At 41.2% G+C, this 15,323-nt stretch overlaps 1 protein-coding gene across 1 annotated transcript; it reads right to left on the bottom strand.

Moving 5' to 3' along the window:
• Positions 1-4,248: 4,248 nt before the first annotated feature.
• Positions 4,249-12,221, bottom strand: idh1 (isocitrate dehydrogenase (NADP(+)) 1). The gene is made up of 9 exons (XM_084954939.1): positions 12,093-12,221; positions 11,144-11,265; positions 8,985-9,276; positions 7,742-7,844; positions 6,990-7,167; positions 6,746-6,897; positions 6,459-6,599; positions 6,189-6,351; positions 4,249-5,211 (listed from the first exon to the last, which is right to left on the bottom strand). Exons 1-9 carry the CDS (start codon positions 12,204-12,206, stop codon positions 5,118-5,120), a joined length of 1,359 nt encoding a protein of 452 aa, XP_084811065.1. The 5' UTR covers positions 12,207-12,221; the 3' UTR covers positions 4,249-5,117.
• Between the last annotated feature and the right edge of the window lie 3,102 nt (positions 12,222-15,323).

Raw genomic sequence — 15,323 nt, 5'->3', positions numbered from 1 at the left:
GCACAAAGGATTTACTGTGGCGGTCAGTTCTGCATTTTGGGGCAATGAGTCTTTTGCTGCGTTTGCTCCGATGGTCCATCATGGGGGCGTGCATGGGGTGGGAGGGGTTGTCCATGATAGAAACGAGCTTTTTTAGCGTCCTCCTTTCGGACACCTCCTCCAGGTTCTCAAGTCTGACACCCAGGACAGAACCAGCCTTTCTAATCAGTTTGTTCAGCCTGTTGGCATCAGCTGTCTTCACCCCACTTCCCCAGCACACAGCTGCAAAGAACACGACGCTCTCCAACACCGAGTGATAGAACATGGTCAGCATTTTCCTACCAACATTGAAGGACCTGAGTCGCCTCAGTAGGAAAAGCTGACTCTGCCCTTTTTTGAAGATAGCATTGGTGTTCTTGGTCCAGTCCGGTTTACAGTCCAAGTGTACCCCCAGGTACCGGTAGTCCTCAACTATCTCCACATCAGCCCCTCTGATGGTGACAGGGTTAGGAGGAGGAGCCTGCTTCCTAAAGTCCATAATCAGTTCCTTTGTCTTTGTGATGTTAAGTTGTAGGTGGTTTAGCTCACACCACTCGACAAAGCTGTCCACCACACTCCTGTACTCCTCCTCCTGTCCATCCCTGATACAGCCCACAATGGCAGAGTCATCCGAGAATTTCTGCAGATGACATGACTGAGACTTGTACCTGAAGTCAGATGTGTAGAGAGTGAAGAGGAAGGGTGATAGGACCGTCCCCTGCGGCACCCCCGTGCTGCTCAGGATGTTATCTGAGCGGCAGCTCTTCAGTCGGACATGCTGTGGTCGACTTGTTAAATAGTCCGTAATCCAACCAACCAGTGGGGCATCCACCTGCATTTCCCTGAGCTTATTCCCCAGCAGTGATGGTCTGATTGTGTTAAAAGCACTGAAGAAGTCAAAGAACATGACCCTCACAGTGCTCCCAACAATGTCCAGGTGAGAATAAGCCTGGTCCAGCAGGTAGATGATGGCATCCTCCACGCCGATACGAGGTTGATAAGCAAACTGCAGGGGGTCCAGCCAAGGCTCCACGAGCAGACGCAGATGTCTCAGGATGAGTCTCTCCAGCGTCTTCATGACATGTGAGGTCAGAGCCACTGGCCTGTAGTCACCGAGGGTCGACGGGTTGATCTTTTTAAGGACAGGAACCAGAGTGATGGGACTCTCTGCATTTCCAGACTAGTGTTGAAGATCCGTTGTAGAACTCCAGACAGCTGGGAAGCACAGCACCTGAGGGCCCTGGGACTGACACCATCAGGGCCAGCAACTTTGCTGGAGTGGAGTCTGCCCAATTCTTTTTTGATGTCATCTGCTGAGAGGGACAGGGTGAGACAGTCTGAGGGGGCAGGAGAGGGGGGAGGCGAAAGGAGAAGATGGGAATAGCTGGGTGTGGAGACAGGAGACGCAGGGCAGTCAAACCTATTGAAGTGCAGATTAAGGTTGTTAGCACTTTCGAGGTCCCCATCCATCCCAACACCTCTCTTTTGTCTCAGGCCAGTGATAGCCCGCATTCCATTCCACACCTCCCTGGTGTTGCTTTCCTGCAGTTTGTTTTCCAGCCCCCGTCTGTAGGACTCTTTACCCTCTGCAATCTTGGCTTTCAGCTCCTTCTGCACCAGTTTCAGCTGATCTCTGTCACCATTTCTGAAAGCTCTTTTTTTTTTCTTCTTTAAGGTTGCTTTGATGTCTTTGGTAACCCAGGGTTTATTGTTGGGGAAGCACAGAATGGTTTTTTTGGGGACCACAGTGTCCACACAGAAGTTGATATAATCTGTTACACACCCTGTCAGATTGTTAATATTGTCCTGATTGGAATCACAAAGAACATCCCAGTCAGTTGACTCAAAGCATCCCTGCAGAATCTCTTCCGACTCCCTTGTCCATGTTGTAACAGTTTTTGTGGCTGCAGGTTGCCTCTGAACGGCAGGTCTGTAAAGGGGCTGTAGGTAGACCAGGTTGTGATCAGCCCTGCCCAGAGGAGGGAGAGGACAGGAGGTGTATGCCTCAGTGGCATTGACTTAAAAAAGGTCAAGTGTTTTATTGCCTCTTGTTTTGCAGTCCACATACTGCTTGAATGTAGGTAGAACAGTGGAGAGGTTTGTGTGGTTAAAATCGCCCGTTATAGCCACAAACGCAGAGGGACTACGATTTAGAAGGTCCGCTGTCGCAGAGCTGATGACGTCATACGCCTGCGCCGCGTTGGCATCAGGGGCGATGTAAACAATGACGATAATGGCAAGGGAAAACTCACGCGGTAAATAATATGGTCGAAGACCGACTGCTAACAGTTCGATGTGTTTGTTACACACAGCCTCACCTTAACGTGACTCGGGGAACACCAGCGGTTGTTAACATAGAGAGCGAGTCCTCCTCCCCTCTTCTTCTCGCTGCTGCCTGGGTCCCTGTCCGCTCTCACACACGTAAATCCGTTTATATCCACCACCTGGTCCGGGATGTTTTTGTGCAGCCATGTCTCCGTGAAACACATAACACTGCATTCTCGGAAAACTTCCTCTGTCCTTGTTAGCGTCGCGACCTCCTCCATCTTATTAACCAGCGATCTGACATTACCAGTCACTACAGACGGGAGAGCAGGACGGAATCTTTTCCTCCTCAGTCTTCGTGTTTTCCCGGCTCTGCAGCCGCGGTAGTTCCTCTTGATCACCGCAGGGATCTCATGCTGAACACCGGCATGGCTGTGCTGTCTTAGCCCCAGCAGCAGGTCCCGGCTATAGACAAAGGGGCAGCATGGCGTGGCGGTCATCTCAGTAGTTTTACACGGAGTTTCGTTTCCAAACACGGATAAAAACTTCTCGACTACACAAGAAGTATAAACTAAAAAACTAACTAAGTAGACAAAAAGAAATAAATAAGAGGAAAAGAAAGAAAGGGGAAAGTAATTTTCAACTGCAGAGTACTGCCAGCATCTCTGGCAGAGCCGTCATATTCTGGGGAGGGGCTGCCTTTAGAGTTGGCCTTAAGGTCAGCAAGAAATGTGCATTTGTAAAAAGTAAAAGATCGCACAAATGAGGAGGGGAGTGATTTTACATTCAGTTACATTAGTGAAAATCCTTTAACAGAGAGAATGCAGTGAACAGATGAATGAAGATTTTAAAAAATAGGCAAGGCCCAAGGGAAGTGGTAGAATAAAGGAACTGATAGACCAAATTCTTTCCAGGGTACCTGATAGAATAACACTGGCTAAATTCCTCTGTGAATATGAAGAATCAGGAGACTTACATGGAAAAAAGGTAAAGTGAAAAGAGTCTTAGAGGGAAGCTCCAAAGCCCTTCTGTTGCAATTACAGGGACATGATGAATCCGAGGTAGACAGCGAGGTGGTTGTGGGAATGAAGTCACAATGGTTATTACTTTTTTGAAAATTAGAATTTTTCATCATTTCTTTATCATTACAGGTTCTAATTACTCTGGATCACTAATTAACTAATTAGAATCTGTCTCTTGTTTATATGAAAAACAAGGGAGAGCTTGGACATTAATGCTTTACTGATACAGAGAAACAGACAGACTGAAAAAACTGAAATCCAATCAGTGATGATAGATCCTTGTTTTCAGCTTCCTTTTTCCCCATCACTAAACAAGCCTCTCCATTTAGTCTGTTGAATCAAAACTAAACGTTTATCCTTGAAACACAGTGCTGAGGATAATGCTGCTGAATGGAAGAGAGGGTTAGGGTTAGTGGCATCATTGGTGGAGTCATTCCTCTTTCTGTTGACATTGATAAAGTAATTGCATGTCACAGTTCAAAAATTAGGACCGAGCCTGACTTGAGGCTTTCCATGTATGCACATGCCACTAAACGAATCACTGCAGAAGTGGATATAATGGGCTGCCATTTAAATAGCAACTCTAAAGATGTAAAGAAATGCATTTCAATAAAATTGTGAACTTCAGAGCAGCTAAATACATGCTACAGAAATCATCTTGCAGTAGGTTACTTATAAATAAGTGACAGCAACTGTGTGTGACACTGTGATTTTAAGTTGATATGTGTAGCTATTTACTGACTAGTCTGTGTAACTTGTAGAGGTTCAAACAAGGGAACATTTTGTTTGTGATAACAGTCAATGACCACCACCTTTTACTTGATGCTACAGTATACTCTGTTTTGTTTATGCCACTTTTGGTGCACACTACATACTATCTGCAGTTTGTGTATGTCAGTATAGACTTTGCACCTATGGGTTAAATATAAAATCCAAAACTCAATAACTGAAAAACTCATTTATTATGAGTTATCAAATCGGGAATGAATAAGTGTAATGTTTATAGCAAACTAACAGTTTTAATGTGGCTTTTTTTTTTTTTGGCAAGATCTAATAATATACTGGGTCTAAATTGAGGAGCACATAAACATGTACACACAAACAAAGGAGGAAAAATAAATACAGCTCTTTAAAAACTGACAATTAAAAATTCTGAAATTAAAAGCAAGTATTGTACTTTAATACCATTTGTTTTCAAATCATAAACTCTGTGTATTATAGTACAATTAGTGTAAAACCTTCACTGAATGCATTGTCACTCTCCTGCAGTGCAGAGAGATTTTCATTAGTTACATACAGGCTGACATTGCTCTGTTTTTCTGGCACTATTTCATAAACTCTTGCCTGAAGTATTGTTAAAAAATTACAAGGTGAAAGAGATGAAGAGAATTAACAGATGACAAAATGTATAAGGCAGTGAAGGTCCAGAGGCTCTTTCAGACCAATACTGTCCCCCTGCATGGTACAGATCACTTCAGGGGAACTGAGTGCAATTAGGGTAAACAAGGGAACTGAGATATCAGGTCACGGCCCAGCGTCACTGTCACAAGCGTAATTTTATCTTGTAGCAACCCAAGGTTGTGATCAGAAGAACCCATTCTGCTTTCTTCTGGACAAGGCATTGTTCTTGACTGACCCTCTCTGGCTGATGACTGACTTTGAGTCAATCCTGGAATTCTGAGTGCACTCTTCCCTTTCCATGGGGTGGTGGGGCCCAAACTTCCAGTAACTGTGTAGGTGTTTCTGTGGGTGAGCATGTGTCTGAATGCATATGTGTCTGTGTTAAACTGCTTTGAAGGCTGGGAGATGAAATCACAGCTTGGGCTGGCTTGCCAACTTGATCTTCAGGTTCTCTGCTAATTTGTCCAGGAACTCAAAGGTGTTCAAGTAGTCAGCACGTTTCACACTGCAAACAGAGTCAGAAAACAGATGACTGTCAGCATTAAAGTATTGCAAAAGTTCAGAGATCACCGAATATGACTAATTTTGACAAATATTCAGGCTGCATTTATGAAGCTCTGTTAAGTCAAGTTCACTGTAGTCAAAATAAGTTTCGACTGCAACAACTTAGTGCTCCTTTATGCCATCAAATCTAAGGCCCATTTCTCATATGAATAAATGTGTGGTCGCTGTTTCCAAGACGAGGAATGGTGTTGAAATTTTTTTTTATTATTACAGACATACTGAGCTGCTGTAAAGGCTTATGTGAGCATACGCTTTGCCACAGTTGGGCTCTATAAATGTAAGCATATGTCTGCATCTTTTTGTACTATTAGTAAAAATTCACTGTAATTATTCAACAAGCTCATTTTTGAAATGCCAAACAATACTTAAGAGGTTGGGAGCTGTCACATCTCCCGTCACACAAAACTTGGTTGATTAATACCCAATAATTATGATTATGTTACATAGGAAAAAGGACAATGGTGAGTAAATCATAGTAAGAGGTAAAATATATGAAACGAATATTTAATACATTAAGAGTTTTTTTTCCTTTGTTTTGTTCTTTCTGCATGCTTAGTTTCTGGAGTGTGTCAAAGACAATTTTGAACATCCACCATTGTAATATTTTATATTTAGCAGAACACTATAGGAAAGAAAAAGCATAACTGCTCTATATTGAAAAGAGCTCAAACATATTTAAAAACCTGATTGAATTAAACTTTAATTTACAGATGCCCCAATCAGGTACATTTTGAAATGGAGCTGTCCTTTCCGGTCACTGTATGTGGTGGCTTCCACAAACTGGTGCCCACTCTTATGTATTTTTAATAGATTATTTCTAAGTTCTGAGACTGTATCAAGAATGTATTGTAAGATCTAATTACACACTAATCTAACAGCACAATATCCTTATATGAATGTACATTGCATATGACTAACTTTGCAAGGCCTTTGATGCAGATAGCCAAATCTTTGGTCATGAAACCAGCCTCAATGGTCTCGATGCAAACAGCCTCCAGCGCCTCAGAGAACACTCGCAGCTCGGCATTGTTATCAAGCTTTGCCCGGTGAAGCAGGCCCCGTGTCCATGCAAAGATGGAGGCTGTAGGAAATAGACACACAGTGAAAGAGCATGCATTAGATAACTAACCTAGAGATAACCTTAGAGATAAAATCACATACGATCACTTTTCCACAATCTGAGCCTACCAATAGGATTGGTGGAGGTTTCCTTTCCCTGCTGGTGTAGTCTGTAATGTCGAGTCACTGTGCCATGGGCAGCCTCTGACTCTACTGTACGTCCATCAGGACAGACAAGCACACTGGTCATCATACCCAGGGAGCCGTAGCCTAAAACACAGGGACAACCAAAATCTACATTAACATCTGAATATCATTAGTCTACAGTACACTGCAATTTTTTTAGGCTTTTATTATTTAAGTTTCTGCATGGTTTTTCACATAACTTCTGATCTGAACCTCCTTTTTAAACCAACCTTGTGCCACAGAGTCAGACTGTACATCTCCATCATAGTTCTTGCAGGCCCAAATGAAGCCTCCCTCAGATTTCATGGCTTGGGCCACCATGTCATCAATGAGACGGTGCTCATACCAGATGCCCTTGGCCTCAAACTGAGCACGATACTCTCTGAAGCACACAAGAAGGTGGACAACACAGTTCTGGCCCATGTCTGCTACAAGGATGTTTGCATAAGCTGCTTGTGCATGTGCTGTCCTTACTTCTCATAGATCTCCTGAAAGATGTCTTTGAAGCGTCCATCGTACTTCTTCAGGATGGTGTTCTTGGTGCTGAGGTATAGAGGCCAGCCTTTGGACAGAGCAATCTGGAAAGAGCTATTAGCAAAATCCCTGATGGACTTATCTGTGTTGTACATTCCCAAGGCCACACCACCTGTGCCTGGATAGACACAAACAAATAGACATACAGACAGACTAAATTCACATGAATTATCGACTTTAAAGGCAGACAATCTTGGACAAACTTGGAAAAATCTAGAAAAGAAACCAGTGTTACCTCTTACTCCATTTAAAATTTATTTCAGTTCATTCAGTGTTAAACCTGAACATATCAATATTTACAAGAGCATGAACAAAGATATCATCTTTCACAGTATTTCACAATAAAACCCATACAATATAAGGTTAATTGTACTAACAGAAACTTGCTAGTTTTAAAACTGTACTATAAAACAAATATGGAGGAAACAAGCTGTCAGCTCTTCTAAATCCTTGTTTTATATACACTCTGTGGGCTGGACATGCAAGATATGGTTTTATACTACAGAGAAGCTTGATGATAAGATGGAGACAGTAAAGAGTAGATTCAATAGAATATTTGTTTATTTATTTATTTTAAACAATCAGACCTTTTGCATGTGGTAAATGGTTTGGAAATATATATATATATATATATATATATATATATATATATATATATATATATAAAAAAGTATATTGGACTGGCTTCTTACCCTCAAACTCATGGACAACATATTTGACAGGCTCTCCATTTGCGGGTGTGTAGGTCATCTCCACTTTCCCAGGCCCAGGCACCACAAAGTCTGTGGCTTTGTACTGTGGGGAGAACAGTGAGTAAGAAAAAAGATACAATCCCCAACATATATAATAACAGCAAGAAAGACTGTCATAAACACCTAAAGAGGACTAGTCAGAGTGTACAGCATTGTTCTTTCTGACATCTAACAGATATTATGTAACCAGCAGCCATCTGATATGTCACCCAACTGGAAGCAGAACTGTTGACTTTGGCTATGCACCATGAACCAACCTGTGATTTACTTCTGTGGCTGTTGAGGTGGTACACTGTGGTCCAAAGGACAGCTGATGAAACCTAATTATTGACCACGTCACTCCTAACAAGCCCACAACGTCCGATATAACTGTCAATTCCCTGAGCTCATACATCAGCTGACGGAGGGAAAGAGCAGTTACAGAAGTGTGGTAGAAAATTACAGGCAGCCCCCGAAATGGTAGCAATAATTAAGATGAAGTTTTAGTTTAAAACACATTTTATTTTAACCTCATTTGGAAAACTTCAGAAAACTATGGGCATTATTTTTCTTTGCCAAAACATAAACCATGAAAATACTATTTCACACTAAAACTAGATGAAGACAGACTCACTACTCTTTGCTCTATGGTGTAGAATACACATCCTGCTTCTAATGCAAGGGTTTGAATAAATATGTGGCTTTGCAAATGAATGTGATGTCTGGAGACACTTTCCTACAGGCTTGACTCTTTGTTCTTATCACCTTTTTCTTTCATTGTCACCTCCCTACCTCCTTCTAAATGCTAATTTGCCTGAGCCAGCTTACCTTCACAGACGCTCTGTAAATCTGTAGGGCATAAACAGACTTCTACAGTAAACTAACTCTAGAACAGGACATTGAGTCATTTCCTCAACATCCTATTGACACAATAATATACATGACATGAAACTACAAAAATCTGAGTAGTTTTACATCTTAAAAGATGGAAAAAGGTGTCTTTGTGTCACATATTCATTTGTAGGTTGCCATTTTTAAATACTGTTGGAATGAAATTCTCTATAATTACAACCTTATTTTTTTGGAGACTTTGAAAAATTTACATGAGATGTGTGAAATCTTGACTAGAGATTCACAGATCATATATCCCCCCCCCTTAGCATGTATACTTCAAAGTTTTCAGTAAGTGGGACCGATAGGGTACCTGATCTCCATGGGCATGTCTGCCGATGATGATGGGCTTGGTCCAGCCGGACACCAGGCGGGGGATATTCTTACATATGATGGCCTCCCTGAACACCGTGCCCCCGAGGATGTTACGGATGGTCCCGTTGGGTGAGCGCCACATCTGCTTGAGCTTGAACTCCTCCACACGTTTCTCGTCTGGCGTGATGGTGGCGCACTTGATGCCCACATTGTAACGGTGGACTGCCTCTGCTGCCTCAACTGTCACCCGGTCATCAGTTGCATCTCGGTTCTCCATCCCAAGGTCATAGCTTTGCAAGGGGAGATTAAGAGAACATGATTAATGGTGCCGAGAGAAAGCTAATACATACATTTATAATGTCTTGGAAATGTACCTAGACTGTCAATAAAAACCTCAAAGTTTTAGTACAAAAAGCAAAGAATACTTTAAGCATTTTAGCTGCTCCTTCACAAGGTGTCACCAGGACGCAGCTCCACATGTGTGACTTAGTAAACTTTTATGCCCAATGCCCTTCATCACACATTGCCAAGGGTTTTTGCCTCTTTTTGCTTGTTAGGGTATGGTGTAAACCACTATACTGGGGAGCTAGTGGTAGTAACTACTACAGGGCTCAAATGATTAGTAAATATAACTGATTAGTAATTATAATTGAGAATATTTGTGTGCTTCTAAGAATTAGAGTATGAGATTAAGAATGAAGACAGGGACCAAACACACACAGAGAACATTGATAATCTCAGCAGCAGAGGCACTGAATGCTATGAGCGTTACAAGTATTTACACATAACTTAGCAGCAGACCCCAGTGCACTAACTACCGAACACTATGCTATTGATTTAGCTGAGTGAAAAGCAAAGCGGAGAATGTCAAAGTGCACCTGCTGTGATGTGGAACACAATAACTGTGTCAAAGGACATGAATGACTTGAATGAGTGGTGAAAGTGAATCTGATTATGGAATAATTTGAACTGCTGCCAGAGCTTTTTGCACTTCATTATGAAGGCAATTTTCTTGCCTGCAGGCCCTGACATAGCATTCTTATGAAGGAGACTTTCTATTAACCCTCTGTTCCATTTTCTTTTAGGCACTGCCACAGTAACGAAGCAAGACGAAGAAAGCAAAAAAAGGAATCAGTTGTGCAACGAAAGCAGGCACTCTGCCAGCATAACTGGATCGGTTTGCTCCACTTGTTATACTTGAGAAACCTCACAGCTTTAACAAACAGTTAGAGGAGGGGGTGAAAACCAGCTCAGTGTCCTTAGATTTCTCTTTCGCAATTATCTTGTGTGCTGGCTTTGTATGAAAGTGGCCTTGACCTTTTACCTACTTCCCTCCTCCCTCAACTGAAAAATCCAAGCCACATGAATGAACCGATGAGAGGAGAGGCAGACATGAAAGATTGTTGACCTGAGTGGTTTGATGTGATGTTGCTTTTCTCCACATTCTTTGGAATCTTTGCAGAAAACCTTGCACATGTTCCAAACTATGTGCTTCCAAGAATTCCGTGCCCAGCATAGTGAACCACCTGACTGTGTGGTGGGAGTTCTAACCATTGTACTATCGTGGATGGTTAACTAACAACGGTGCAAAGTCCATGAAACAGATAAGTAGAGGAAGGTCAAATTAAGAAACCGATGACGCAAATGGATGTTATACTACCAATTATCATTATTACTTTGTTTGGACATTTCTGATCTACAATATCACCCATCATTGCATTTGATTTAATAATACTTGTTGAAACTTTTCATTGTCTTCTTGATTACAAGACTTTTGTAAACAGCTTTTAATGCAATGGTGATTTTTTTTCTGAGGTGGCAGCTGCAGTTAGTATATTCTGCTTTGCAGCTGAACCATTAGACACCTTTCGGGTGGGGGGGAATGTATTTTCAGGGCAAAGGTCAATGATGGGGGATGCATTAAAGCAAGAATTCAAGCCAAACAAGAGGTACCAGGCATGCAGAAAGTGTTGCTTGAATTCCATTTTTGATTCTGTTTTACTAAGACTATCCCTGCTGGGAGTACTTACCACTGCACCACTGTCATGTAAACAAAAGTATATTTAAAAAGAAACCATTAAATGTAAGCGATCTGAGTGCACTGAGCTGCTAGAACAATGGGATCTTCACACAGTGTAGGAGTACAGGTGTATTCACCTGTGCACTTCAAGCTCCAGGTACGGAAAGATGAGTTTCTCCTTAATGAGCTCCCAGATGACCCGAGTCATTTCATCTCCCTGCATCTCCACCACAGAGCCAGCCTTGATCTTGGGAGACATCTGTCACAATAGAATGACCATAAAGAAGACAAAAACAAATAAGTTACTCTGACACTTATTCTGATTACTGAAGTGACTGGAGAGAGATTATTATTACACAATTTGTCAAATGATGATGCTGATACCCAAGAGGGGGGAAAAGGTCTGTAGACTATGAATGAATTCATTCACAAGATGCTTAAAGTATCCAGAGCTGTGACTCAGCGTAAATCCATAATAACCCTCTTCAATTATCCCAGTGGCCAAAAAAAAAAAGGGGGGGGGGTTACCTCCTTGGTTATTATTTTTGTTATTACCATTGTTATTTTAATAATCTCGGTTGAAAAGACCTTATTGGTGGTGTTTCACAACAGATGATTTCACAACTTTCAAAGATTTCATTTTATAATCTCGCCTAAAATTCACTTAAAGAAGAAGCGACTTGAGTTAAGCAAAGAAGGAATGCAGAGCACTAACAGGACAAGGTAAAAAATCTGATAAATAACAATCTGAAACATGAAACCAGGAAGGAGGTGTTGGCTGAAGATATCAGGCCTGAATGGCCACTGTGTCGGTTTGCTTAAGCTACCCGCAATTTAATTTGAATGAACAGCCGACACAAAAGTGTATTTCATAGCAACGCAAACAGAAAAACGCGTTACTTCAACTTTGTCACCATCCCCCCTTTTATTTTTCTTCTTTGGACAGATGACGGCTAATTCCAGCAGCAGCAACACAACAACAACAACAAAAAAGAAGGAGGCGCCGAGTATTTCTTTCTTTCCTGCACGACGCCATCATTGTGTTCTGCAGTAAGCGCTGTTTAATTCAGTGCTACAAACGCCTACCGTATTGAGTTTAAGATCCACGACACAACCAGAGATGAGGAAGCCGAACGATGACCTGCCGGAAAAGACGGCGTATCTAGCTGCTAGGTGCCAGTTTCTATTCCGCGAGCTCATTGGCAAGAGTCTTGGCCAATCAGAGAAGAGCGGAAAACGTTTATCGCCAATCAGATAAATCCACACCGCAGAAGGGTAGGTCTGAAAGCGGTGATTGTCCATCTGATGAGGGTTTCCACGCCCACCGATACGCTTGTTTTATGCATTGGCTGTTGCACAATGGGTGCTATTTGAGATCCAGTTATAATGGTCCATCTGAAAGGATATTAGTAAAACTGACAAACTACAGATTCAATATTTTGATTGGCTAGATCACAATTCTATTATTTTAATTTTAAAAAGAGAAACTGATCATAAATGAGTCTAGATTACACCAGAGCCCATATACAATTTCCAAGAAAGTAGGAAACTAAAGCTAAACGCTAATGGTAAAACACATATTATCATATGTGTCATTATTATTATTAACCACTTTTTAAAACAGCATACAGAATAATAATTTTGTTATAAACGACAAATTACAGACTCAGACCAAGTCTTTTGAACTACTTTCAAGTACTTTGTTCTCCAACGTGTGCCTTTCTGTTGTTTTATATATATTCCTCTAGTTTGTGCTTATTGCAAAATCTTTGTGTTGGTGTTGTTCCCAAATCATCATAATTAATGCTGCATATCAGGATACCTTTCTTTCATAAACAATAAGAATTATACACATTTTCTTTGGAAAACTGAAACTACTTGACGGTAGCATTAGCTAACCAATTAAGGATTTTGATTCTGATTTTCCTGCCCAGAACAGGCTAATTCTCTGTATAGAGAACCAGTGTTGACATACACCCTGCCATGACACCAGTCAGTCAGAAGTGCCAGCTTGATGCCGGATCCAGGGAAGACCTGTTTTCTATGGGCATGCACCAAACCACAATCGGGCCAGATGTGGCATGCCAGCGCAAAAACAGTGGCATCATTGCCAGACCTGGCTCATAGCTGGATGACATATGGCTTACCATGCTAGAAGTCAACAAGCAGTGCCGGCTTGATGCCAGATCCGGGCCAGACCTGCTTGCTATGTGGGATTACATGCACTCGCAGTAGGTTATAAGTTATCTTTCTCGCCAAAAGAGAAAGGTTTCTTCATTTCTTGAATAACTTGAAAATCTTAGGTCAAACAGCTGCAAATCCTGGTTGCAAACAACGGGTATACTGAATTCTATAGTATTCATGGATAAATATGTTTGCCTGTGTCTTCTTTCAATAATTACAGCTATCTTTATGAAGTTGTACAAAAACACCTATAAGATTAAGTCATAAATAATATTGTCTGAGTCTGTTTGAGCTATGTGTTCTTTATTGTTAATATTTTGAAATTTGTTAAAATTTGTTGTTGGTTTACTTATATTTTTGGGTTATTCACAAGTTTTATTTGTAGTTTAATACTTGCTTCATTGTTTGGGTTTGTTTTGTTCTTTATCTCGTTAAGTCAGCCAGGAAGAACTGTAGTGCAATTTTTTTCTATAAATAAAGCGACTGGTATAGGGCCAGCATGCACTGGGGTGGGACTATGGTTTTCTTTGACCAGAGCAGGAGAAGCAACAGGAAGCAACAAAAATGGTCTTGTTATTGCTTTCCAAACTGGATAAATAAACCATGGAATGCAACTTTCAAGTTTGGACAGTCGGCTCTTTTGCCTGCATACAAGATCTTATGTCAGTGCAGCAGTGGCTTGTGGATTAAAGGATGTTTGGTTGGCCAAACAAAAGGAATCGCCACTACAAAGTCTTCTTTCAAAAGTTATAGCTATCTTTATGAAGTTGTACAAAAACACTTTTTGTTGCCCAGACAAGGCAATTCTTACTGTTAGATGTATTTGAATGGCGTTCTAGCCCAGAACAGAGTATAGGTTTTAATTTTTGTGAATACTTGAAAATCTTAGCTCACACAGCTTTAAAACCTGTTTGCCCAACATGGGGATATTGAATTCTATAGGATAACGCCATAAATATGTGTGTCTGAGTCTTCTATCAAAAGTTATAGCTATCTTCATGAAGTTGTACAAAAACGCTTTCTTTCGCCAAGACAGTGCGTTTCTCACTGTTACACTGTTCTCGCACGAAACAAAGTATAGGTTTTGTGGTGGATTTTTGTGTGATATGTATAACTATATATGTGTAACTATATTTACTATATATCTATGTGTCACAGTTCTGGGTCAGTTTCGACCCAGTATTTTGAGTTTTGATTGTTAGTTTATTTTTGAATGATTGTTGTGGTTTTGGGCGCTATGGGTATTATTATTATAATGATGATTATTATTAGAATTCTATGTTTCTGTTTATTCATGTTTAAGGATTTGTTCTCGGTTGTATCTCACGTTTAGTTTAGTTCAGTTCAGGGTCCATGTGTCATTCTCTGTCTGTCTGTCTCTCAGTGTCAGGTCTGCGTCTTGGTGTAGTGTTCTCGTTTCCTGTTTTATTGTGAAGGTCTGCGTCTCATGAGAGTGTGTTCAGTTTTACCTCTGTCTCGTCTTGTTGATTATTCCCAGCTGTGTCCACCACCTGTGTGTAATTCCCCTGTGTTTCTCTGTGTGTATTTAAGTCGTGTCCTCTGTCATTGTAGTTGCTGGTCCGTCTGTGTATTCACCATGTTTCAGCCGTGTGTTCCCTGCTGTCTACCATCGTCTGCCTCTGCTCGCCCTCTTTCATGTTCGTGTTTTGGTTTCTGCGCTGTAGTTCAGTTGTTTTCCAGTATAGTTTAGTTTGTCTTCGTTTGCCATTTTCCCTTTGCCGTTTATTCAATAAACCACCTTCACACCTTCACGACTGCCTGCGCTTGGATCCTCCTTCATTTCTTCCACACGGCTCTTCTCACTCGCCGTGACACTATGTGCACTGAACATATATATTTTAACTTTCATGTAGAGTCTTATGCACAAGACATTTTGCTTCACCGAGGTTTATTAAGGTGGTACAGTAACAGAGCAGTTAATGTAAGGGGAGAGTTCTCCTGAATAATTTACTCCCCAGTAACTAACCTTCCCGAATACACACTCAACGTCTTTCATGCAGCACAACCAAAACAGTAACATTGCCTGAACACATCACAATAAAATATCATCACACACACAAGCACATAATTTGAACTACACTGAAGTGTTTTAAGAACCTATGTAGTTATAAG

This window comes from Perissodus microlepis, chromosome 16 (genome assembly GCF_051167445.1).
Source record: "Perissodus microlepis isolate ML-2025 ecotype Zambia chromosome 16, ASM5116744v1, whole genome shotgun sequence".
Taxonomy (NCBI): domain Eukaryota; kingdom Metazoa; phylum Chordata; class Actinopteri; order Cichliformes; family Cichlidae; genus Perissodus; species Perissodus microlepis.
This window is presented reverse-complemented; position numbering and strand designations above follow the sequence as displayed.

Excerpts from the sequence above, each read along its gene's own strand:
- idh1 (XM_084954939.1), bottom strand. The coding sequence starts at position 12,206 with ATGAGCTCGCGGAATAGAAACTGGCACCTAGCAGCTAGATACGCCGTC. Across the intron at positions 11,266-12,092 it reads TGGATCTTAAACTCAATACG|ATGTCTCCCAAGATCAAGGC; the intron begins GTAGGCGTTTGT and ends CTATTGTGACAG. Across the intron at positions 7,845-8,984 it reads GACATGCCCATGGAGATCAG|TACAAAGCCACAGACTTTGT; the intron begins GTACCCTATCGG and ends TTCTCCCCACAG.